Genomic DNA, 26,148 nt, shown 5'->3' with positions numbered 1-26,148 from the left:
CTGTCTCATGTGTTAGCACTTTTTCTGGAGATGCAATCTGAGCACATTAGCTAATGATTTCTTGTACCTTTATAGCCCAAGTAGACTGAGAAGTGGACTTGTGCTATGTTTTCCTTGAATCATGCATCTGAAAAAACTTGTAGAAGAAAATCTGTGATGAGAAGACTATTGTTGCTGTAAGATTTTCTGTTGACATTTGTCAGCATATCTACAACTTGCGTTGTATTTCATATAAGTATCTTCAATTGGTTTCTTTTAAAAGAAACTGTCAGGTTAAAAGAGACAAATTTCTCTGCCTTAGATTGTAGTTTGGATTTTTGTTGTTGTTGTTGTTTGTATTAATACACTTTTTCTTTCCTCTCTACAAGAATAACTATTGAACTTAGAGTTACCTGACAGTTCCCTTTTGGAGAAGATACCACAGGTGATAACCACTTAAATGTTAGTAATTAGAGTTGCTCCTCTTCTGTTTTGGATCACTTCCATGACAGATAGTTGATAAGAAAAGGCTACTGTGACTGATACATAAATAGCTAAAGGAAATTAAGATTCCCCTTCAGAATTATGCTGAGGTTATGTTTTTGCACGCCAGTTTTGAATGACTACTTTGAAACAATGTTGGGCTTCAGGTGTCTTGCAGAGTGGTGGATCCAAGTGAGAAATACTCGTTGAGTAATAGTCTGCTTGTCAGTTTTTGTGTATGGCTCAGTACAAGGCTGTGTCAGAATTTCAGTACCACCAAATTACCTTGTTTAAATGCTACTGTCGTACAAAAGTGAATGTTATTTTAAGTGAGAAATTCTGTTTTATAACTTGTGAAGAAAATAGTCTTCTTGGGAGTGAATCCATAAATTCAATGTGTTTCATTGTATCAGAAAGGCTTCTTAATCATGGGACATGAGAAAAGTGAAAAAGTGATTTATTCTCCAAAGATTTGATAAGCATTTATTATAAAAAGTATAAATTTTGCTTTAAATGAAAATACTTCTTCAAACACTTTAATATTATACTTCTTATTAAAATTCAGTAGTTCTAAATCCTGGATAAAAATCTCAAATGGCAAAGATAGAAAATTCAGAGGGAGATTATTTTGAAATATGCCAGTATATTTTTGAGCTTCTTAATTGCAGCCCTGAATTTTCTCTTTTTCACTGCAATTCATATTTTGTGAAACTTCTTGGATAGGTTATATTTAAAGCTATATTCACTTGCCTGAATAAGTCAAGTAAATATTTTGTCATTAAAAATTATATAGATCTGCTTATGTTAGTGTGCCGTTTAAAACGAGACCACATTGAGGTAACCATGCAGGTATTTGTATTGGTCTGACAGTAGTGAAGTGGGGTAGCTGTATACTGTACCTGCATTCTGTGCTGAGCAAAATCACATGGACTTCCAGAAATAAGCAATGGTTTTTAAGAGCAGCTTTATTTAATGTTGCAGCAGCAAGTAAGTGTCATTTGTACCATATAATTATGTAAATTGGGTGCTAATAAATACTATTTTTCAACATTTTGTATTCTGTTCATAATTCTGTGTTTTATCACAAGAAGTGTGTAGTCTCGGAGTGTGTGCTAGGAGGGGGAAGTGCACTCAGACAAGTAGACATGTGTTTGGAGGGGCATGAGCTAACTTCAGGTGAACTTCCTTTTCAACTGTTCAGCGTGTTACCACTCTCAGTAGTGTCTCAGTTTTTCTGTTCTCCGTATGTCTAGGTTTTGTACTGCTCTGCCATCTGGGCACCGTTGGCGCCCTACATCTTTTCGTGCACTTAGGCACACAGTCCCCAGTATCTTCACGGTGTGAACAGACATGCAGAGTGGGTACAGTGCTGTTGTGCAGGAGCTGGTGTGTCAGCGGTGCACTTCCTGGGGAGAACATTAATTTAACATAGAAATAAGCCTGTAGTTCTGCCCTTGGGGAGAGGATGAGGGAGAGCACACCACACATCACAGATGGTAGTCGCGTTGCTACAAGAAGATGCTCTGAACGGCACTGTTGAGGGGGTGGTATGAGAACCTACACAGAACTGAGCAGAACAACTTGTTAGCTGGTCCATCCTGTTTCTTCTAAGCTTGTAGGTGGGATAAGTGAAGTTCTCATTTCCTCTCCATGGTAGGTAAAATAACCCTTCTGATTTAGTCCTACTCATCTCCCTTCCTTACAGGAAAGGAATAATAGCTTTATGAAATGGCAATACAACTGCATTCACCCCAGTGTTCCACCTCCAGAGAAGGGGGTCAGTAGAAGATGCCTGAAGTAGGAAGAAAGATTTCATGAACCATGTAGGAGTGACCCTCCCACATGGGAGGCCTTCCTAACATCCTTAGGGGTTTGACTATGAACGAGACATGTCCCCGTAATGATTTGGGTGTGAGAAAAGTGACCATGTTCTCTTCAGCAATATGGTGCAACTTTTAACTACTATTTCTCTTAAAAAGAAGTAATTTCTAGGAGTGAGTGTTGGAGTTCTTAAACTGCAGCAAGTTCTTATTAGAAATAAGGGGTTAGTCTAGTGTTAAGAAAAATAACGTGTCTCTTACCATTCAGTATGACTGACAGCTGATTGTGAGTGATGTAGCCGATACAGTGCTAAAACCTGTGATACCCCCCAGTTAAAGTTTTTAACAAGGAAAAAAGCCACTACGGAATTTGAGGCACTCAGCTATACAAGTGTACACTTGCAGTGTTTTCAGTATGTAGTTGATTTAGCAAATGTAGATGGCCTGGTGCTAAGACTTCTCAAGCTGAGATGGGAATGGAAGAGAAAAGGGATCAAGCTGTTTCCATAATGTTGCTGATGGGAGAAGAAAAATGACTTTTTTTTCTTGATGGGAGAAGAAAAATGAATGATGGTGAGAGAGTGACTTTGTTCATCCGTGAAATAACTTAAGGTATGTATACCACAGAAGGCTGTGGTGTCTCGGTAATGTTTCTGATACTTACTGCTTTGACGCGTCAAGTAGACAATGTGGATAATTTTCTGTGGAGTTTACAGGTGGGTTGTTAAATCCACTAAGGACGTTTCGATTGGTTTGGTCCTGTCTGGATGCTTAAGCCCAGAGCTTTTCTTGGTTACTGGAACAGTTCCCCTCGTGTGCTGGAGAGCTGTGGGGGGAGGAATGTGAGGAGGAAGGGGAATCTTGTCTGCCTGCCTGCCAGAAAAGCACAATTCAGGAGCTGCCAGTGGGAAACCCTCCTTTTGCTGAACCAGCAAAGCAATGGCAGCTGAGGAGCGGGAGGGCGCACACAGCAGCCAGTGCCTTCTGAGCACGGTGGCACAGGGACAGCAGAGGTGCAGGGTGTCCCACATCTGGACCAGCAAGGTAAGATACCGCTGGGAAACAGGACTTTATCTCTCTCTGAAGAGATGCTTGAGCTTTGAATGGAATTTGGTTATTCACCCAGAGTGTGAGTAGCTAATGCTGGAGTTAAAGACAAGAGGTGTTGTCACTGAGCTCCCCTAAGGCTTCCAGAGCACGGATGTCTGTATTATTTCCAGGTGGGTGTTCTGCACTGTGATTGCTGAGCAGTGATAAGCCTCCAGCCCAGCTCCTGAGTGCAGAGGTGCTTATTTCCTAGGGAGAGGGTGATCAGACAACCCCCTTCTGGCTATGTATCCAGTGACTAGTTCAGATAGCTCCCAGCCCTAGCTGACTGCCTGCCTCCAAGCCCAACCCTTTGGTGCCCTTCTCTTTTGGATGCCTCAGCCAGACAACAGGTTCTACCGTACTGGTCAGACATCTGAAACGAAGTGGACCAGCATCAGGCATTCGGACATCTAGATTATTTTTTGATTCAGCCCTGCATCAAGTAGAAAGTGCGTACAGTATTAATTTTTTTCAGCTTCCAAAAGAAGTCTGGTTCAAGTAAGACGTGATCTTGCAGACTTGGGAAAGTAAATGTGATTTTCATGCCTTTCGGCCATTAGGCCCTGCTTCAGTGACTGATTCCTCTGACAGGTAATTTGGTGGTCCTTCCTCTGCTAGCTCACTCTTAGGCTTTTTTTCAGCTGAGCATGTAAAAGGATGACATTGAAACACCTGGGGCTTTACCAACCTTGCTAGGTCTTCCATATGCAAGTAAGAACCTCAGCTGTGTTTCAGAAACTAAAATGGCTTGGACCATATTTAGTGTTTATTTTTTTTAACCACATATGAGACAACATGTACTTTTCATGCCTTTGGGAAAATTTTATTGCAAAAAGTACAGTAGCTCATACTGATAAGCTCAAAATAGCTTGTATATGTTACAGAAGGAATTCTGCTGCTTTCTTCAAACAAATATACCCCCTCAAACATTTATGAAGATTTATAAGTAAGTTACCTTGTTTTTTAATAAAACAGTATTTAGAGACTTTAGTAGATGGCAAGTATTTTGATTGCTATGAAAGGTAAATGTGAAGCGGAGTGTGTTCTGTGCTGATCCACTTGGCTTGCTTTTGTTAATCCAAGGGTGTATTCTTACAAATTTCGAGGCTTACACTCAAATTTACAGTGTTTATGAATAGGACATCTATGTTTAGATGAGAATCAGATTAAACATTAAACCATTTTCACACTTTGAAATGCAACAATTTCAAGGTCATCCCAAGAAGTTAATAAAAACACAAGTTGACAACCAAACACCATACTTGTTCTGTAAACTTAAGATAAACCATTTAAACAAACAACAGCAAACCCTGAAGTGCCTTTGACACAGAAGATAGCTCTGCAACTTCCCTGTGAAAGAACATTTGAAAGCTCACTGTCATGGCTTGCAGTTCTTTCAGAAGAAATCAAAATGCATATCCTGAAGAACACATGTAGCACTAACTGTTTTTCTCAGTGTCTCGGTGAAACACTGGGGGGTCGGCAGAGTATCAGTCTTCCATGCTGGAAGAGTATAGCCAGTTAAGAAAGCACTATGTGTTGGTAAGCTGTTGCATTAAAAATTAAACCACAGTAGAGTAGCTAAAAGTTAAGACTTTTTTTCAGATAGCCCCAAATAAAACCCCAAGCAAACAGGTTTTCAGACACTAAATCTGGTGTCTGAAGTCCCCAGTAAATTCAGTTTATGCATTTGAGTTTTGTCCAACCCATGTAATGTCACTTGTTGACAGAGAAACATGCTTTCAGCAGAATGGTAGTGAGGGAGGAGATGGGTAGTGGATCAGAAGACAGGGGGTTATCAGGGGTTGCTCTGCTTCTGCCAAAATCTCTATCCTAAATCTTTACTTTTTTCAAGTCAAGAGGCTATTGCTGTGGAAGTGCAGCAGCACAAATTAGTGTTAAAAAGTCTGTATACAAATATATTTTGTCTTTGTTTTGCTTTTTTTTTGAAGCAGGCAGTGCCCTGCATCTTCTGTCTGGGTAGTATGATGTTGTATTGATGATGTTCAGGCAGAGCTGGAACTGAATGTTTCTTCTAAGAGGAAGATCTGAACCTTCCCTGTGTAAAACTGCTGTTTCATCCAGAATTGGTTTTGATAACCTCTTGAAGGACCCCAGCCTGGTTTATATTACCACACCAGAGAGATCGTGCAGAATCTGCCATTCTCATTCATTTGCATTATGCTTACTTAATTGGTAATTTTTGAGCTACTTCAGTCATATTTCCATATGTAACAATTTTAAAAATTATGCTACTTTTATTGACAGAAAGGAGTCTCCCTTATGGCAATTTACTTCAATTAACATTTTTGTGAATAATAAACATCCTGGGTCATGACTGTTAAAACCATAAAAGCTATTAAAAACCTGGTTTGCAAGTAAGATGTGAAATTTGAGTTTTAATTTCTTCCCATTTCCAGTTAGTTCCACAAGCCTGATGTGGTGTGGCTTTGATTGATGTAAAGTGCATGAACACACACGTTTTTGTTGGCTCTGAAACTCCATGCCTTTCCTTTGATGACTTTGTATAATGAACATGTTTTCTTAAATTATACTGGGTGGAAACATAACCAACTGCTTCCTAATAAAAGTGCAATTCTTTTGGTCCTCCTAATGTGTCACTTCTCCCCCACTGATTAGTGATATGGCTCGTTCTTCACTAAAGAAACAACTGTGTGCTTTGAATAATCCAGGGTTGTAGTAGGTTCATTTTGAAATTAATCCATAAAACGGAAGTCAATCCCAAATTTGGGAGAGGGTGTCTGTAAATGCCCAAAATGCTGCTTTTCTCAGTGTATAATACAGAACTTGAGGTAATTCCCTCTTAAATCCTGTTAGTGGCCCTTGAATACCTCTCCTCACACTAGAGACTGCTGTAAGCTGTTCTGAACTGTGGTTTAACGATAGAGTGGTGGGTCTCACATGCTTTTCTGAGTCCGAGCAACTTAAACCTACGATTTTTCTTGAAGAGTCTCTGTCCTAGCAGCTCTCTTGCAGTCCTGCAGGTCTTGAGCTGCACAAGAGTGGAGCAAGAGAGCTAAGGGGACAAGACACTTCTCAAAATCAAATATTACTGCAGTGCTGTAGGAGACTAGATTTCAGTTCCTATGTGTTGGCTGCTTTGTGGATTTGGGACATTACTGGGGTTGTCAAATGGTTGTAGGGTCCTAGAGCTTGACTCTTTCCTCTTGCTTGCTTTCCAGTCTTTGGGTTTGGATAAATCTCAGTGCTTGAGTTTGCACTAGCTGAAGTTTAACTTGCTGGTAAGACAGCTGTATAGAGTGCCTGCTTTTAGGAAGGTACCCAAATTTGAATTGTCGTGTGTGTTGTTTCCCCCGCCCCCCCCCCCCCCCCCCCAAAAAAAAAAAAAAAAAAAAGTGTCTGCTATTTCAGCCCTGACCTGGGTGTTGTCTCTTGGACAGTGCCAGTGCCACATAGAGGTGCTTCTGCTGCCACAGCAGCTGAGCATCGTGGCTTCTCCCTGAAGGGACCTGTCCACTTCAGGAAGAATGGGCTACATTTTAAGGAGCTTGTGTTTGCCCAAAGGTGGGAATCAGACAAGCTGGAGCTCTCTACTGAAAGCAGCTTTTCAGACAGCTCCAGTTATTTTCTCCGTGTTTACTGCCTGTTTCTCTATCCATCCAAATCAGAGTTTCTGAAGCCTGCAAGGAAGAAAAAAAAAAAAAAATCAACAGTCTACATAGAGCGTTATCATGCATAGGGACAGAGCTGCAATCAGCCTTGCTGACTGGAAAGTGCCAGAGAAAAACACCTCCAGTATTTCTTGAACTGAGGACTGACATTACTCCTGGTGTACTTGGTGTGCCTTCAGCATGGTGCCCGAGGGTCCTGCCTTGCTCGAGTCCATCAGTTCCGTGGCTGGGAATTAAATTCTGTGCAAATGTTTTGGATGAGCTGATTAACAAAGCGGTAGAGGTGGTCAAATTCATCCACGAAGAAGGAATGTTCCTTATCAGGGTCTGTTGCGATGGCTTCCAGTTCATCTTGGGCTGCCCAAGCAACTCCAATGGAGTAAGCTATAACACCTGGAAAGAAACCCAAAGTTTAGAATGAGCATAAAAGTTGTCATTGCATTAAATCTGATTTAAGGCCAATACTGCAAACGTAGTTGCCAGGCCACAAAAATGTGGGCAGTGAATTGCAGTGTGCTCTATCTGTACAAAAATGATATTTTCAAATTGGAGGAAAGGTCTAGTTTGTGCTTTGGAAGTACCTTTTGCCGACAGCAAAAAGGTTTAAACAATAGTAAAGCTTCTGCTCTGGTCTGAACAACAGGCTCCCGACCAACAGGTTCTTGTTACATTTCAACTGTTTTACAATTGTGTTGGAAGATGTATGACTGTCCTAACTGGAAAGCCAAAGGAGGCTTCATGTGTTAAGACAGTAGAAATCCCCTGAGATCTCCCAGACATGGCTGCATTTTGCTGGATTTATGTGCTTTTTTAAAAAAAACTTTAAAAAATAGTTCCTCATTCAGATATTAAACAGATACTGGTCTTGCTCAATGAGAGCCCAGGATGAGGTGCTTACACTTCCTTCATAAAGTTTCATCCAGTGTCTTCAAATCATAGCAAAGTGCATTTCTCTGGCCTGTATAAATGCTGAGGCGTGTAGAGAGAGCAGGTAGGGATAGAAGAGCTTACCATTTTGGTGAGCTGCCATGGCTGGCACTCTAACATCATCGTAAGACCTGCCATCTGTAATGAGAATCATGATCTTTCTTTTGTTGGGTTTGGATTTGCTGAACAGCTGCTCTGAGGCGTAGCTGATGGCTGCTCCCGTGCTGGTCCCACCACTCCAGTAACTGATCCTTTTAATAGCACTCAGCACGTCCTGCTTCGTGCTGTACTTGTCAAAGTTGAACTCCAGCCTTTGCTCATAGGTGTACTGAACAGCTCCAATGCGGGTGTCGGTGTCCGAAATCTCAAACTCCTTGCTGATGTTGGCTACAAACTGGAGGACTGTGCGGAAGTTGCTGGTGCCAACGCTGCTGGAGCCATCGATTACAAACCCAATGTCAGCTGAATTGAGGCACGTCTTGCTGCAAACCAGTTGATCAGTGTCGCAGACCCGCTTCACCAAGGGCTGGACCACCTTGTGTAGGCTGAACCAGCTCGGCACGTTAATGGAATAGAAGCCGTTTGTCCTGCATACTGCCTGCAAAGCAACACAAGGATGAATGCAATGGAAATTCAGTCCACCCATTTCAACTGGGGTATGTAGCTAAATTGTAAATATAGGCTTCTGGAAAGAGCAGTGCTGGAGTCTGAAGTGGCCTCTCCTCCAGTCACCATCTGCTTCCCTGGGAAATGATATCAATGTAACATCACAGATACTTGTGTAACGAGCAGTTTTTCCTGCCTTTTTTTTAAAGAGCTGTGGGATGGAGCTGATATTATAGTAGCGAAGGAAATGTAATAAGCAAGTTTGCCACCTGTCAAGCTTTTTTAGATGAGTTATATTGTTCACAGAAAAAGCGTTGAAATCACAGAGCTGCTGTTCGTGTGGCTCCAGTGGGCATTATGAGAGCCCGTGTGTTTGCCACACACAGCAACTTCAGCTCCCATCCTTCAGGGCAACAAGGAAAGTTTTGCCTGCTGACAAACCTTACTACCTTGAAACCTGGGACTGAATTTGGCTTATCCTTGGCTCATGCCCTTCTAAGCAGGAAGAAAAAAAAGCAGTCAATTTTGGTGAAAATTCAAAAAGCTTGTAAAGATTCCCCGTTGTGCGGGGTTTGCCAAATAGTTAAAAAAAAACCCCATTAATTTTAATAAGTGAATACTTGTAGGGAGTAGAGCTGTGGGAGGCTTCTGTAGGGTTATTGGGTGTCAGATGAGCATGTGTAGGAAATAGAGGTTACACAGAAGAGGGAGTGAGAGAAGTCAAGCATGGCGGAGCAAGCAGTTGGGAGAGGCTGGATCAAATTGTCCCTGGCTTTAGTGCCTTTTAAATACTAATAACTCAGGTGTCTTAAGAATATTTTGTTAAGCCAAGCTTTACTTATCAACTTTGTGTGTGTGTCTGAGTGTTTTAAAAGACCAAGGCACTGTTTTCTTGGTGCCTGGTCTTGACTTGCATAAAGCCTAACAGCTTCAAGCGGGTGACAGTTCCCATCAGCCTGGGCTCCTCACCTTGTCCTGCTCTTGTTTGTGGATATTTTGGTGTTATGATGCAGTATTAAGTCACCATTCACTCTTTACCTTCCTATTCTGAGCCCATTCTACTCCCACTTCTGCCATGTCCCTGGCAGGTTTGCAGAGGCTCACTGTAGCTTTGCCCTTTTAAAAACATTAGATGCAATTGAGACAACAATCCAAATAAACGCTGACCAGAGGGAGTGCAGCTCTCTGGAGCAGCTCTGAAACTCATGAGAGATTATTGCATGGCAGAATGACATGGTTCAGACGGAAATCTGTTTTCTGGAAATACCAGATACCTCGACCTAACTTCCTGAGCCCAGCCTTGTCTGGCACTTGTTCAATACCTCCTGCTGGAGCTGGGTGCCAGCTTGCCCTGAAGCGCTGTTGAGCAGACGGCTACTGTTAGTGCCAAATACAAATCCTTCAAGGTTTGCGTTCTCTGGTTTTGCTGTACATGGCAGGGATTTACTCTTTTTTCAAGAGTTACCATGAAGCCCATAGCAGTAGAAATAAATAACAGAAAAATAATCTGCATCAGATCAACAGTGGAAACAAAATGTTTGAGTTATCCAGTATAGCTGACAACTGGGATATGCTTATGTTGGGAGTGTCACAGTATTTGCATGTATGGGACCTGTTTGTAAATGCAACACTGACTTTAGGTTGACAGGGTGCCTCAGCCTTTGCTGTGTGGGAGGTGGACAGCAGGAGACTCGTGCAAAGCTCAGGCTGCAATTATGTTTTGTCATGCTACTGTATATTTGGAAAACATTTCATCTCGGCACGACTGAAGGTTTGTGCCAATGTTTAGTCAGTAAAAAGCCGTTTGCTCTATGATGTACCTCAAACCAGAACTTTACTGACTTCATCCTCTTTCTGACTTCAGCACTGCTGCCTGGCTCTTCATACAGGAGACCTCAAGACAGTATAAGCAGGACAAGAAATAACCGTAAGTGGTAAGAAGGAAAGGAAAACGCCCTGAATGAAACAGCTTGGAAAATGTAGTCAGAGCCAAGCTCCTGGCCAGAGCTGAGCTTAGTAAGTACCTTGTCCACAAAGTTTGGTTCGATAACGTTCTGCTTCTCACTTTCAGCAGCTGCTTCAATAGTGACAAAGAAAATGTTGATCCCTGACTCTCTGGCCAGCCTGGAGGCCTCCTCCACTCGGTCAGTTGGCCACCCATCCACCATCACTACAACCACATTGGGTGCTCCACCTCGGTTTCCATTAGCATCCAAAAAGAAGTTTTTGTTAACAAATGAAAGTGCCTTCCCTGGAATAAAAAAGGAGATGAGGATGAGCTGTGGGTCTGGAAGGACTCTACCTGATAATATTTCACAAAATGGAAGGCAGAGAGCTGATTCAAGTGTTGGAGCACCGCCGAGAGCTGGGGGAAGCAGTTTCTGTGGCTGTGTGAGCAGGAGGGAGGTCACAGCTGTTGGTGCCAGTGCTGCTGGAGCCCTCCTGCACTGAACCCCATCAGGCCCCTCCCTGTGCCCCAGAGGGTCTGAGGGTGACAAGCTGGGTCAGCAAGGATCCCCAGTGTGTGAGTGGGACATGCCAAGGAGGAGAAAGGTAAATCCCATCCACTTGTGATGGACTCTCAGTGCCTTGGATCAATGCAGACAGGTCATGGTGGGAGCAGTACCCCCTCGTCAGCCCTGCCCTGGTGCTGAGCACCATTCAGTCACAGCCTCCGTACCCGGTGAGGAGGCGTGGGCTCACTACAGCCCAGGCTCTGGAGCTTTCCCTGAACTGAGGATGTGGAAGCAAGCCCATCACCTACCAACATTGGAAAGTCCACCTTTCTGCGTGATTTTCTCTATGGCATTTCTTAGGTCCTTGGAGTTGGCATAAGATTTTAAGTTAAATTCTGTGGAATGGTCATCGCTAAAAGAAGAAATGAGAGCAACTGTCACTTTTTTACTTCATGTGCAACAGTACAAAAGCTGTGGGACCCGTCTGTGTTACCAGGCTCCTGAGTGCTAGCTGGAGAGACGCCTTTAACACGTCACCTGCAGAGCTACAGCTGCCAGCGTGTGCACTTGTGCACTGTGGCAATGGGAGTAGCTGCACGAGAAGCTCTTACCCGTACTGAACGATGCCCATCAGGGGACCAGCACTGCCGATGCCAAGGGCTTGAGCCACATTACTGAGGAACTGCTTCTGGAGCTGAAAGCGGCGTTTACCAATGCTCCAGCTCCCATCCATCAAGAAGGACAAATCAACCTTGCAATCTGAGGAGAGACACACAAACAACAGAAAATATTTTTAAGTCCTTTCTGATAGCTGTGCTTCTTGTGAGGAGCAAAGGTTGCATCTAGTGACTTGTCCTGCTGCACAAGCTCTACAAAAAATCCTCTGACAAGAACACGACACAGCTGGGGGGTCAAATCTGTCCTGCTCATTGGTAAACATGGTCTTTGGCATGATTTTCTCCCGTATGACATCCAAACCCAGCTGGGTGACAAAAGGGCAAGAAGCTGTCCCCAGGGGTCAGTCTGGGAGCACTGTGTTTGGGGGCTAGGGCAGAGAGGTCAGCCACACAGAAGCAAGCTGGCTCGTGTCCTGTGTCCTCAAAACCGTGACTTGGGCTCGGCTCGCTTTTACAGCCTGGAGGTGTTGAGAGTTTGTAAAGCCAAACGTGACCCTTGGCTTTTGCAGTCTGGCCACCTGCAGAGCACAACTACAGGGATTTACTTGGTTACGCTTTTGTGGGCTTAATTGGTATAATAGATGTAACAGAACAGTTCTTTACGTACTGTGTTAATGCTGCTCATGAGGGAGGGAAAGCCCACTCAGTTCCCTAAAGGTGTGATACCTGGGATGTGCCTTGGGGTGAAGGATATCGTGGGGCCTCTTCAAGGAGCTGCTGACAGCAATCCTGGCAACTCTGTGCTGCTGAGTGAGAATCATTTGCAGCTTCATTCTGGGATCGAGCAAACATCGGGGATGATGATTTTGCTGCTTGTGTTCAGATTGAGTGGGAGCTCTTTTCTCACGTATCTGTAGGCTTATACCCATGTGTGCAGCAGCAGCAGTGTGCTCTTGTGTGTGGCCTCTCTGGGCTGAAAGCAATATTCTAGGAGAGCTATGCCTGCACCCAAACAAACTCTTCCCTCTAATTACACAGATATACCCCATCTTTGTGCCTCTGAAAATGCCTGCCTGCTTTTACATTTCTGCAAGTTAGTGGTAAAACATTCGTTGGCTGGGTTCTAACTAGGAGTGGGATCAAAATTTGGCTTAACTAGAGCGCTAATTAACATTTTCCCCCTCTGGTGTCTGGGTCATCCCAATCTTTTGATTTCCCTCCGATGATGCCTCCTACCAATCAGACTGTCCACAATAGTGTGTTTTAATCATTAGGTAGCCTGAAGGCTACAAAGCACCAATTGTTCTTACTGGCTTATGCAACTGCCTCCCATCTCATTACCTTCAATTTTTTTCGCCCCTGGCTGTCTGTTTTTCTAATTGTAGTAATGCTGAATTATAGAAGCATGACTGAGAACTGGGTTTGTTCACAGCAGATTGTGAAGCAAGGCCGGGAACACATGACAAATAATACTTCAATTAACGGCCAAGTATTCCTGAATTTTCTGCCCTTCAAAGGAGGCTACAACATGCAGTCTATATGTGGAAAGTGGGAAGTCTGTTAGCCAGCAGGGTCTCGGCATGCAAATATTTACATATGCTTACATACAGACTTAATTTCTGGGGAGGATTCAGACAGCAGGAATATTTTGGTGCTGGGACATTAGTGGGACTCTGCAAGAGCACAGGTGCTCTGTGGAGAGCCAAGCACTTTCAGATTTGCAGGGAGGCAAGATCTGAATTATAGCTTTTATGGTCCTAGAGGTATCAGCAGGATGAGAGTTTTGATTCTGGTGTGATTTATCTCGGTTCCACTGCTGGAAACACAGCTGTGCTTGCCTTCATCTCTGCTACACTGAGCTCTGCTTTTCTGCTGTGCAGTTGTGTCTGTAGGGCAGTTTCTTCCCCTTTTCTTCTTCTTTCCCTTATTTCTGTAGTGTTTTTAGGTGTATTTGACATCTTTGATAGGGGAAAAAATACTTTTAAGTATTAGGAGGAGTGCCTGGGAATATATAGATATGTGGTTAATGTAGAGTCCTTGAAATGCTGGTTCTGCGAGAGATGGCATTCGCCTGCTGGAGGACGAGCAAGAGAGGACCCAGGCGCCGGAGGGAGGGTGAAGCCCCCTTTCCAGGGCGCCTTCCCATGAGGAGGCGGCAGATGACCCCATCTCTCCACTCACAGCTTGTGTTCTCTTTCTCCTTCTACTCTGGGCCCCTTCTATAGATGAGTTAATGGGCAAATCTGCTTTTAATTATAAAGGGCTGTAGAAGATATCCTTTTCAGAGCAGGGGACCCTACATCTCTGTCCCTGGACGGAGTGATCCTCATCGCTCCCTCTGCATCCCCTCCCTCCTTGCTGCAGCAGGCGCTGGGTCCTTTTCTTGGGCGGTTTCCTTCCCTCCCGCCCACTGCTGTGGGAAGGGTGCCTGCACTCAGCATAGCCACGGGAGCCTGCTCTGGTCAGCAGGGCTTGCTCATCTAACCCTGGCCACAACAGATTGGTTTGCTGTCCTCCACCATCAGAGTCCCTGAGTGAAGCTCTGAGCCCCAGGAACGTGGAGCTGATACTGCCTGGGAAGAGGTAGTGGTGAGCAGCTACCATCTCCCTGTCCAGGTAAGCTAAATCTTGGCTTGTTATTTCCTTCCTTGTAGAAGCAAAAACCAATTACGTGTATGAGAGGGGTTGGTGGAGAGTGCTCGCTATTCCTCTGCAAGGGAAAAATGCATTCCTTGAGTTTCTTAGGCTTTCTTGAAAGCTTAAATTTTGCTGTTTAATTTGAATATTTCTAGCAACATGTAATTAATAAAATGGTATTGCTTAATTATTAAATTAATTCTGAAGTACATACTTGGATTCCCTTGCGAGATGGACTCCAGCGGCTTCGGATTCAATTCTTTCTTTGAACTGAAACCTAGAGAGAGGAAGGAAAGGCTCCATTGGTGTATGCTCGGTGGCTGCCCCCGCTCTTGAAGGAAGCAGGCAACAAGGTGGTTGCAGAATATCCCCCTGGCCTGAAGATTGTTGTGGGAGGAAAATGAGGATGTAGAGCACATCCTTGGAGCTTACCTTTTTCCACCTATGTTGCTTCTAGGATAAAACATGAGCGGAGGCATTTCTAGAAGGGCCACCAAAATCTCTCCAAGCCACCAACATTGGCTCACCTTTGCAAGTCAGTCCCCTTGCTGCGAGGGCTTGAGAGCAGCTTGTGTAAGCGGAAGGTTCCTCAGGTGCACAGGCTGGTGGCCGTGGTGTGGGGTGGTGACCTCCCAGCACTTTGCCCCTGAGAGAACCAGTGCTGCCACCCCACTGGCCCACTGTGCATCAACTGTGCTTTACAATGAGCTGCACGACTTCTGAAGCAGACAAGAGACAGCTTTAGCACATTGCTTTTCTGTCTGGAGAGGAAGGCACGGACAGCAACTCACCCCACCATGTTGCAGCTGGGGAAGAAATGCAAGCCACAGCTCCTCAGGAGTACTGAGTTATTTTGGAAAGCACAAAAGAAACAGGGTAAATGGTGGTAGAGGGCTACAGTCAAGTAATGGGAAACAATTGCATGGGTCTCTAGTGGATTTTAGCTGAGGCCTCAACTGAGATATTTGAATGGTAGTAGGCTTGAGAACATGAGTTTATGTCCTTGTGGGATGCACAGGGCATCATCAGGCTGGTGTCAGAAGGTTTGATAATGCTGAACTTCACTCATGACTTGAATGTCTGGTGCGAGTCTCCTACAGTACAGCATCTCTCTTCCAAGCAAGGGCAAAGAGCTGTTTCTTTTCACTACAGCATGAAAAGATAGGGGATTTAGCTGGGATAATCTTCAGAAGAGACAGCAATGATCAGACAAGCCCCAAACCAAATGCTCACCAAGGAAGCAGTTGGTCAAAAGAACAGCAGAATGGTAGCTTATTTTTGTAAACTGTATATTTTTATAAAAAAAAAGGAGGAGGAAGACTTCCTGAAATCCTCATCACCAAATAAATTGAGGAAAGACTTCAGAGAGACAGTAGAAAGGTAACTTCAGAAAGTGTGAGCTTAATATTTAAAAAAGATAATAAGAATTTACTAGGGGTCACAGAGTTTGTCTCTCCACAGCAGCCAGCCATGAGCAAGGCAAGCATGAAAGCATCAGTGTACATAAAGAGAGCAGGCAGCAATGGGACATCAGAGAAAGTCACCACCTGAATATGGCAGGAGGTGTAATAGCTCTGAGCACAACAACCCCCTATAAGATGGTTGCTGCAGATATTAATGACCAAACCATAATAATGCAGAAAACAGACAAGAAAATGGCCCCCCATAATACAAGCTCCAGCTCCTTCCATCACCACTCCTATTTCCATTCCAGGTGTGACTAATGATCCACCCCTCATAAGGGGCAAATAATACTACTTTGGGTCCTTCCGCCTGCATGCTGAAAGCTGCACATAGTTTTGGGTCAGGGGCCAAGTTTGTATTGTCTGAGTATGCAGTGCCTAATGCAAGGCTGACCTGATACCTGATCTCTCACCAGGAGGCTATAGCACACTGCAGCATCCTTATGGGACAGAAGGGTTGCTTTGGCTTCTTGTTTTTAAATTCAGCTGCCGGTGAAGAAAGTTTTCTCCTGCAGGGACTAAACAGACCAGGTAACAGCAGCACTGTGTGACTTCTCTCTGCTTTGCCTGTCCCCAGGCATCTGCTGTTGCCTGTTGCCAGAGACAGGACACCAAGCTAGCTGGAGCATTGGGCTTGGCCTTGAGCAGGAGCCCATGTGGTCACATATGAATGAAATAGGGCTAAGCTTTGTGCCCTTTACCTACTTTGTTTATGGTAAAAGCTAGTGATTTCTTTGTGTGTTTTGTTTGAGAATTTCCCTGGCTATGACCAGCCGGGTTAGGACAACCCCAGGGCTGGTGTCACTTTTTGTCACTGCACAGGTGATGCCCTGCCAGTGCCTGCTGCCCCTGTGCTGCCTCCCTGTGTTCTGACCCAAGCTTTGGAACAAATACTTTCTGTACAAGGCATAGGGGCTCTCCACCCCTTCTGACACTGACTCTTGTGCCAGAAATTCCTCACACTCACAGTTAGTGGAGCTGGCCCTCTCCTGCAAGAACAGGCTGGCCCTGCTGGAAAGCGAGCTGGTGAGCCAGGCTCCAGCTGGCTTCATGCCTCCCAGGTGGAGCTGTTGTCTGGCATGTTACTGGCTTGTGCCTCCTGTCTTGACCCTCCTCTGCACAGCTGGGATGAGCTCCCAGGCAAGGAACAGGGGAGAGGGCTGCTGGTGGTGTGCTCTTGTCCACAGGAGGCCCATTTTGATGGAGAAAACTTCATCAGGGGGAGGCAGAGGGATGGTGCTGGAGCAGCACTGCCTGAGGCTGGGCACTGGCTTCTGACTGAGGAAAAGAGATGGTTTTGGAACAGGAGTGATGCAAAAGAGCTCTGTCCAGTGACATCTGCTGCAGCAAACATTTCTGACCTGTTTCAGGCCTGAAAGTCTTGCTGCCAGGGACCAAATCTGCCTTTGGCCTGAGGAAAGGCATAAGGTAGATCTTGTACAGATGCAGCTGCTGCTCCCAAGAGATACACCCTCTGCCATGTGAAGCATTGTGGGGCATGAGTGACAGAGGAGTGTTTTATCTGAAAACACTTGATCAGAGCAAACCCACCTGCTGCAGACATGGAGAGGCACGAGTGTGAGGGAGCAGTGGCACAAGGTGCAAGCAGCAGTGGCGCAGGGAGGGGACACAGGGCAGGGTTAGAGGAGGAATGAAGTTTGGTCTTAAGCTGGTGTGTGTCCGTGGCTCCTGCTTGGATAAATGCAAAGGAAGGCAGTTCAGCAACCAGAGAAAGTAAAGCAAAGGTGCAGGAGCTGCAGGACAGCGCTTTGAAGGAAGTGGCCAAGTGTTTCTTGCAGGATGATGCTGGGTTGTGCACTCGCATCTGGCAACCCTGCCGCTTCACCAGCAGCCATGGCCTGCCAAATTCGTGAGAGTAGAAGCTCATCAATATGATTTGTCAATGCCCCCTCTTTGCCCTTGCTTTGCCTGTGTGTAAATGCCTGCAGGCACAGTCCCAGGGACATTTTCAGGTGGTGCAAACCAGCCTCACTGCCCACTCCTCTCACCAGGCACCCTCCCTCCTGCTCCTGCCCTGCCACTGGCCCCTGTGCCTGCCTGGTGTCAGTGGGACTCAAGGGGAAGGGGGAAAGAGCAGAGTTAAACTGGGAAGAAAGAAAAAGGTAATGATGGGCTGGACCAGCTCCCAAAAGCAGGTGACCCTCTGGCCATGCAGGTGCCTGGGAGGCAAGGAGGCTCTTTTTGCTGGCAGTGCTGGCTTAAGGTGGGTTTGGCTGATGCAGAAGTTATGGGTGACATGAGGGAGAGAGACAAAGGAAGCAATGACTTGGACCAGTACGTAGCCTCTCTTTGTCAACCACATGGATGAGAATGATTGTGGGTTTTTTCTTTAAAACCTGAAAGTTGGCAGCGTGCCCTCCTGTGTATGTTCCAGTATAGGCTTTAATTACATGGGCACGTAACATTTCCTCAGTAGTAGACGAAAGCGACGCTTCATCCTGCAGCCTGCGCACCACATACCTCATGTGCCAGCTTGGGATCCCATATGCGCAGTTCTCCCCACTTGCCTTATTTGCAGAACAGAAAGTAGGTGTATTTAACACTGTAGTGTGTTAAATCTCTAGTGCCAGTTCAGTTACTGGTTCTTGAAAGTTGTGGGTCAGCTGGCTGATTTGTGCTTAGTGTAACAATAAGGTCACCCACCAAATAATCTTCCCCAGCTAATTGGGGAGGTGGTCAGTCTCTATGGGCTTCCCTGTCCTGCCAGTCCAATTTAATGCTGCTATTGCCATGGGAATTTCAACTCACTGCATGGGCAGTCTACTCCATGCTAATTAAAGTTCCCTTCACTGATTGTCACAGCTGTCCATGCTGATTAAACTTCCCATTCATTTAAGTAAACCAGCAGTAACTACATCCATGCCAGAAACCATTCCTTTGAAGTGACAATCTGAATTCATCAGACTTCATCACACTGAATTCATCACACCAGTCTACACAGGCACTTCAGTTGCTGAGAAACTATTAATACAACATCCCTTCATCATGCCCAACCTCTCATTGCATTTAATGCAATCTGTCATTTTCTGCCTCAAAGTACTCCTCTGCACCCCTGGCCCTAGTGCTGTAGCTTTTTCTAAATTAACTCACTGATGGCTTAAGCTACAGAGGATAGAAATGCTTCCTCTCTCTGGCTCAGACTGCTGCTGCTGCTGGAGAAGGGAGATCTGTTCATGTCTGGGACGATGCAAATTTTGACTCAACCACCACTGCTGCTAACACTGGATTTGCAAGCTAATACATATGGTCTATGCTGCTCCTCACAGCCAGTGCAAGGATTAGTCATGCCTCAGCTTTGAAGTAAGCAGAGTGTTCAAGGGAAGGGTCTTTACAAGGGCCACCAGCACAAGTCCCCTTCAGTAACAAAACTGGTGATGGGAAAGACATCTTGTATTGGATGGTCCAGCCCCTCGTAGGAGAGAGAGCACCCTGTCATGAATTGCCCTGTAGTCTGTGTAGTCTGCTTTAAATGTTTCTGAGGAAAGGGATCTCTTAAATATTGAACACATAGAAGCTGTAGTTGGTAGCTGCTCCTGATTAAGGGTTGTGCAAGTCTTGTTGCTACTTGAGCCTGCTACAAATGTAAGGGTTTTCTTCCCCTCTCTCACCAGTAATTATAAAAAAGTTGTCATCTCCATACTGTCAGTTTTTAAGGCTAAAATGACAGAAAATTTCAATGATACTGATTATTCTTACGTTCAGCTTAAACTCTCCTTTTCTTATCTGAATGTCTTTCTGAAGATCACTGAAAGAATAATCTGTCGTCTTCACTGATTGCAGCTCTAGACTGTGATCCCAACTGTGGCATTCCGAAAATACCACCTTATTTACAAATGGATTTTAGTAGCTAGAACCCCCTTCCTGCAGTGTAGCTGCCAAATCTTTCCAGAGCTCATCTGTTCTGCTCCTGCTTTAGACAGGAACTTGAGACTGATGCAAGCATAGAATAATTTTAACTACATAGATATAAATGACATACCTCATTTATAATTTTAAATACTGCAATCACTCCTCAAAATGAGTTTGTTATCAGCAGTGTCATGGGCCTGATGAATAGATTTGACTTTTGCCATGTGTGATGGAAACCAGTTATTCCCAGGCTAGTTACTGGATGCTTTTTAAATATTTACCTGTGTCAAAAAGGCTCAGTCCAGGTTTCCACAAGTCTGTTTCCATTGCTTTCACACATGAAAGAGAAGAAAAATTATTACTGAAAATAATGGAATTGTTAGAGATTACAAAGTTCTGACTCTATTTAGAAAGGTCAGATCATACAGTGAATTATCATTAACAGCTAGGAGCTAAGGAAATCAGTAAACTTGGAAACCTTTATGCATGCATTTCAAGCCATATTTTCAAGCTTTGTATCACTGCCTCCAGAGCACTAATAATTTTTATTATTTTAAATACACCTTTTTAGATTTGTTTTGGTCTTTTTCCTCTAAATTGCACTGATATTGAGGCAAGTGTATTAACTTCAGTATACTTTTGCTTGGTTCAGATTTTCCACTGAAAAATCTGCAAGTACCTCTCATCTACAGATTTCTCTATCCCCTCAGCCCATCCAAAGACAAAGTTGTTTAAACTTTGTTTGCAGTCTATCAGGCATGGAAAATGTCATAAAAATTGCTGCTTTCATAAATAAACTCCAAAGTATCTTTGTTTTTGGAGCCTGCTGAAGAGCTTTCTCAAAGTTTTGCTCTGGGTTACAGCCAGATGAAAGCCCTTGCAGCTGACTAGGACAAGAACAGTACTATGGAGCACTGGTGAGATCCTTGACCCCTCATAGTTCATCTCCATGCTTGTTCAGAGTGGTTTACAAAAACATATGTCTCAGGCCTATTTAATCCATACTGCCTCCTGTGCCTGAGTTTCCCAACTCAGACTGGCAGCTGCTGTGCTCTTGACTAGAGCCAGTGGGTGAACCACAGTGTAAAAGACATGCGCTTTCCCAGTGTCCACCAGCCTAGTGAGAGGACTGACCTTGTCCTTAGGTTGTCATCCCAACAAGGAGCTATCAGCTTCTTTTTGGGAGGGGGAGACTTGTTGCACAAGACAGATGGCTTAAAATGTGTGGTCTCCCTTAGAGTAGGAGGAATCCCGTCACATTTCATGGCTAAGGTGATTTTTCCAGACCCCTTCCCCTCCTTATGTTGAACACTGCTTAGACACCCTATGAAGAATATAAAAACTGAGGAAAGCAAAGGACTGAGAAGTCCATCATGATGCACACAGATGTTTTGCTGTGATTTTGTTTAGGAGGAGAATTAGGGTGAAGGAAGGGCAGGCTAAGGTAACAGGGAAGGAAACAGGAGGAATATTCCTAGTTTATCATTCACCTGGGCAGGGTTGTTTGCCAGAATTTTGTACCTCTCTCAGCAGAGTCACAAGAAAACAGCAGTGACTGGAACCTAGGTATGCAGGTTGCAGAGCAGTAGAACCCTATCCATAGAGAAGAGCTGGTGATCATTTGTTATCAGAGTGGCCAATGTGTCTACCGAATGCTGTCACTGCGATAGATCAACAACAGATTTCAGTGAAACCAGCTTGTGAGTAGATAATCAGGTATGCTTCACCCTCCCAGCGTGGAGAAGCATCCAGTGACTACAAGCAGAAAAGATTCTTATTAAGCTACTTTTCAGCCTGACCAGCTAAAAAAAAACAGCCAAAGAGAAAATTGTGATGAAGATTCCGCACTTCTTGAATCTTCTGTACAGATACGCTGCTGCATGAGTTGCAGTGAAAAACATTTAAAAATTAAATTTAAATTAATTAATTTAATAAATTAAATTTAAATTTAAATTTATTTTATTTTAATTTAATTTAAATTAATTAATTTAAATTAATTTAAATTTATCATTTTTCATGAAAAACATTCCTAAAGCTGTAGGAACTGCATGGCACCTGGAACCAGCTGATCTGCCCATCTTTCTCTCCTTTGTAAGCAGGGATGTGAACTGAAGGATGTGGAGCAATGGAATGTGCCTGTCCCATGTATCACAGGTTTGCTTCTGCTGCCAGCTCATTGCCAAGGGACTATCCTCAGAGCACAGGCTCCTCTAACTTCTCTGATTGTTTAAGATCAGAAAAGACAGATGCTGAAAAAGGAAAAGACTGCTTTTTGTCAGTAGGAGAAATGCTGAAGTTTTTCTAGATTCACTCTTCTCAAGAACTACTTCATGATGGCTGCAGGTGCTCTAGTCTGTCCAAATCCCTATGGGTGACAGCTGTCTATTGCTGCTTTGAGCAGTTTTCCCGTGGCTCACACCCTTTTAAAACTTTATGTGGTGAGAAAGCCCCGGTGTTTTCCTTCTTAGTGAAGAAAAGCACTAGATAAATGTATTTTGGATAACTGGCTGTAAATATGTAGAATATACAGCTTTCTCAGTGACCTGTAAATCCAGGCAAAAGCTCTATTTCTTGCATGTAGTCCTAGACACATAATGAAGAAAGGTCTCAATGAAATGCATATCTGAAAGGGAAATTATTATTCTTATAAGTAGCTAGGGTTTTGTTTTATTTTGGTTTTTTTTTTTTTGGTTTTTTTTTTCAATTGATGATGCCCATAAAACCAAGGGTGATTTTAAAAGACTGGTGTTTAAAAAAACTGAAAAAGACACCACCACCACAACTCTTCAGTGTAATTGTCTTGAGAAAAATTCTGCACTGAGTATGGAATTTCAAGAGAGTTAATGTGCATTGTCAAGAGCTTGGAAGAGTTGGGGCCTCCTGAAGAATGTGCAGAGAGAAGCTGCTCAGGCAACCGTTGTGTAGGGAAGGGTGTTTTCCCAGCACACCCTTTCGCTAACCTGAGCTGATGAGAGGAAGTTCCTCGACAGCTCGGCCAGATTCCCAGAACTGATTGCTGTTATTTTCAGAGCAGCGTGTGCGCCCTTGGTGGGATCAAGAAAAACAATCCTCATTTCCAAGAAAGCAAGAACTTGTTCAGGATTTTCACCTTAATCGTTAGAAAAATTGGCTGCTTGGAAACAACGCATCCCAGATGCCAAAACCTGAGCTGAAAAAAAAATTCAGGACTCATTGGGAATAGGGCAAGTATGTGTTTGTGTTTTTCTTTCTTTCTTGTTCTGTGATGAAGAAAACAGAATCATTCATGATGGAAGATTTGTGCTTTGTAATCATCTTGGGGGGGCCCTTAAGGTGCCTTAAGCAATTAGGTGTGGTCAAACTCTGACTTTGATTTAAACTAGATTCAGCATTATGCTGCCCTGCTTCTCTGGCAAAGACTGGGCTAGCCTGAGAATTGGCCAGCACATACTTTGGTCTAGATGTTAAGGCTCTTCCCATTTCAGCCCTGCCACGAAGGCAGGTCTGCCACTGCAGGCAATCCCCACCCTGTATGGGGTGTCACGTAATTAGTGCATTACTATGACCAGCATGTTTACAGGCAACATATTTGCTCTGCTGTTCAGTCCAGGGAAATATTGCCTCCCTGTCTCCACTTTAACGTGAGCACTGGATTTTGAAAAAGGCAGAGAGAATGAGGGGAGTACAAAAAATGTGAGATTAGAAAAAAAAGAAATAGCTGTGACATTGGTATGGCCAGAAACTATGCAAAAGACAAATGTGGATGGAAACCAGAAGGAAGAGGAGACTGAAACAAGGAGGAGAGGTAGAAAAGTGGAGCACAGTAAATCTTAGGAGGAGAAGTGTATCCATTTTAAATATATTGCAACTAGGTCAACTACAAATTGTCATTTTGATGGGGAGATTGCTGGGTAAACTTACTTGGCCAGTATTATGCAGAAAGTCCTACTGCATAATGAAGTCCTCTAACCTCAATGTCAATGACCACTTTGTGCTGTCCCTGTTGCAGTACTCCTGCTGTGCTTCCCAGCTCTCACCAAAGCCCTCAGGGGCACTCTTATGTGCTGCAGCCTCTCCCTCCCCAGGGGGTTTGCCCATGCTAGAGCTCAGCTTGGCCACAGCACAGCTCTGTGGCCTCGGCCCAGGCTTGGGAGCAATGGTGGAGCTGTGAGAAAGGGCTGTGGGAAGTGTCCATATGAGCCTCCACCTGCACTGCTTGGGGGACAGCATGTAAGCACACACCCTCGATGTTGCTCCTTGTACCTGTGCCTAGTCTGGTACCTTGCTATCCTGATCATGAGCTTGTCTGGCTGGTCTGTTGTCCTGCCTCAGTCTGTCAGCCCTGCCTCATCACTGGGGACTTGCCTGGCAGCCTGGGCTGTCGGCTGGCCCTGGGTACCATCTCTGGGCCCACTCTACTCTTCTTGTTAAGGCTATGTGGGTCTGTGACCCTTGTTGGTGAGGGACACCCCTGCCTACCTTGCTGCCAGCCTGGCTCCCATCCCTCACCGCACTCTGGCTGCTCCCGGACAAAATCCGTCTCTGAGAAACTTTGCTGTTCCATTAAGGGAGAGTTGGTGCTTGTATGTGCACCGAGCGGTTTGGAGCTCCAGGAAGTTGTCAGTGGCCTTGCAGAGTGCCTGCTGAAGGGGGCTGCTTGCTGGTGAAGGATGGTGAATTCACAGCCAGGAAGGAAAGTACAGGTGATGACTTCACCCTCGGTATTAAAGGCAACCTCTATGGTTGCAAGCAGCCTGAAGGCTCCCGGGTCAACAGTGACATAAGATTTAGCTCGATCGCAGACCTGGTAGACTGCACAGAGCCAGTGTTGTTTGGTTTTTTTTTTTTTACCCCTCATTCTGACTAACAAATAATGAAAACTGCAAACACTGTGGTAGATGTTGATTCCCACGGGCTAAAACAACAGCTCACCAGTGAGCGAGCTGTCTTTTGCCTTTCCCATTCAGGAAGCTGCTAGTTGGCTTTCAGTGTATGAGGCTTGCCCTGGTCCTCCTCCAGGACACGCAACAACTGATCTGCAGTACTGTTTGAAGGCTAATTTGGGGTTGCTAAAACTATGAAAGAGAGAGAAAATCTGTTGCTAACAATCTTGCTCACCCAAGTGGGCTGGAGAACCGGCAGCAACAGGCTCTTGGCGCTGAATACCTGCGTGATCCGACAAAGAGGCGAGAGGTTAGACACCAGTGGGTAAGGAGGAAGAAGAATGATTGCAACGGATGCAGTGGCCCCAAACTGTCTTTCTGCACATGTTTTTAAACCAAATAGAAATGGAAGATGGAAACTACAGCTTTAAAAAAAAAAAAAAAAAAAAAAGAATTTTAAAGCTGAAAGAGTTTGGCAAAAGCAGAAGAGTTTACATGTTGTTAGGTGCTTGCACAGTGCAGCTATTCACTGGTGCACTAGAACAACTGGTAATGGGGTCCTGGGATGCTGATCATGCTCAGGGCTTGGAAACTGAAAACACGTGTCTGCTCTTGGGATCAGGCCTTCATCCCCCAAACTTACATAAACACGAAGTTCTTTTCTCATTTTGCAACAGCAAATGTTATAAATGATCATTATAGATGTTTTTAGAATACTATTTTGAGAACAGTTCTAAGTTTATTCCTGTTTCATTGTTTTCCTAAAAGTTAAACTACTGTCATTGCAATAACCAGTGTGATATCTGCTCTTACTGCATCCTGCTAAACACATGGTTAGGAGTGAGAAAGAATGCATTATTGCATGACTTGGTAGATGTGAGTGGTGGAGCTAGCTTTGGGGAGGAATTAGAGGAGATTACAATTTACCTGTATTGGGTCGTAAAATATTCCTGTTACTTGCAGAGGTGGAAGTGCCCCTGAATGCTTTGAAAATATTATATTGGTTAGTACATGGAACTTAAACACAAGGTTTTCTAGTATTCTAGCAATACAAATCTATTAGGTATTATTAATCTAAGACATACCTGTATTCTGTCCTCTTCCTTGTGCAGCCTGAATCTGTCCTAAGTAGACATCAAAATGCAAAAGTGTGATTTATACCACGTTTGGTTCAGGACCACTGATACCTGGCTTTTTCACTGCGTCTCAGTTTATAGCTGTCAGAGTTAATGGTTCATATATAGAGAGTTTTCATTAACATACTTTCTCAGATCTTATCTATATATTTTGGGCCCACTTAAAAAAAAGATTGCCCTGCTATGTCTATCATATAGATTATCCTAGTTAACATTCCCTTTAGTTATGAATATTACTTGTACAGGTCTCTGGTCTTCATTTAAAAGGTTTGTAGATACTGTTGTGATTTGCTTTCCCTTATAACTTTCCTTCTCTCACTCACATTGGTTATGTATGTTTATTTCTATTCCAGTTACCATCCAATTGTGCTGGTTGTGTGAGGAAGGTTAAAAAAAACTCCAAACACAAAGCAACCCTCCCAGACCACACTACTCTTTCTGAAGAGAGTGAGTAGATACAAGCAAGCAGGCAGACTGTAAATAATGAGACAGTGACAAAAATAATGTGGGAGAATTCATGTGTCTGAAATGTCTTCACCACTGTCTACAC

At 44.2% G+C, this 26,148-nt stretch overlaps 1 protein-coding gene across 2 annotated transcripts in view; it reads right to left on the bottom strand.

Annotated features, from left to right (window-relative positions):
- Positions 1-6,756: 6,756 nt before the first annotated feature.
- VIT (vitrin) overlaps positions 6,757-26,148 on the bottom strand; it is a 53,912-nt gene continuing 34,520 nt past the window's right edge. For both annotated transcript variants that reach the window (XM_074896914.1, XM_074896915.1), the window contains exons 10-19: positions 25,548-25,586; positions 25,390-25,446; positions 24,698-24,745; positions 19,882-19,929; positions 14,482-14,544; positions 11,625-11,772; positions 11,322-11,425; positions 10,582-10,808; positions 8,036-8,549; positions 6,757-7,417 (exon numbers count right to left, since the gene is read on the bottom strand). In XM_074896914.1, coding sequence (XP_074753015.1) covers positions 7,239-7,417; positions 8,036-8,549; positions 10,582-10,808; positions 11,322-11,425; positions 11,625-11,772; positions 14,482-14,544; positions 19,882-19,929; positions 24,698-24,745; positions 25,390-25,446; positions 25,548-25,586 — 1,427 coding nt within the window. In that variant the 3' untranslated portion in view covers positions 6,757-7,238. The remainder of the gene's footprint in view (positions 7,418-8,035; positions 8,550-10,581; positions 10,809-11,321; positions 11,426-11,624; positions 11,773-14,481; positions 14,545-19,881; positions 19,930-24,697; positions 24,746-25,389; positions 25,447-25,547; positions 25,587-26,148) is intronic.

Source organism: Athene noctua, chromosome 1 (genome assembly GCF_965140245.1).
Source record: "Athene noctua chromosome 1, bAthNoc1.hap1.1, whole genome shotgun sequence".
NCBI lineage: Eukaryota > Metazoa > Chordata > Aves > Strigiformes > Strigidae > Athene > Athene noctua.
This window is presented reverse-complemented; position numbering and strand designations above follow the sequence as displayed.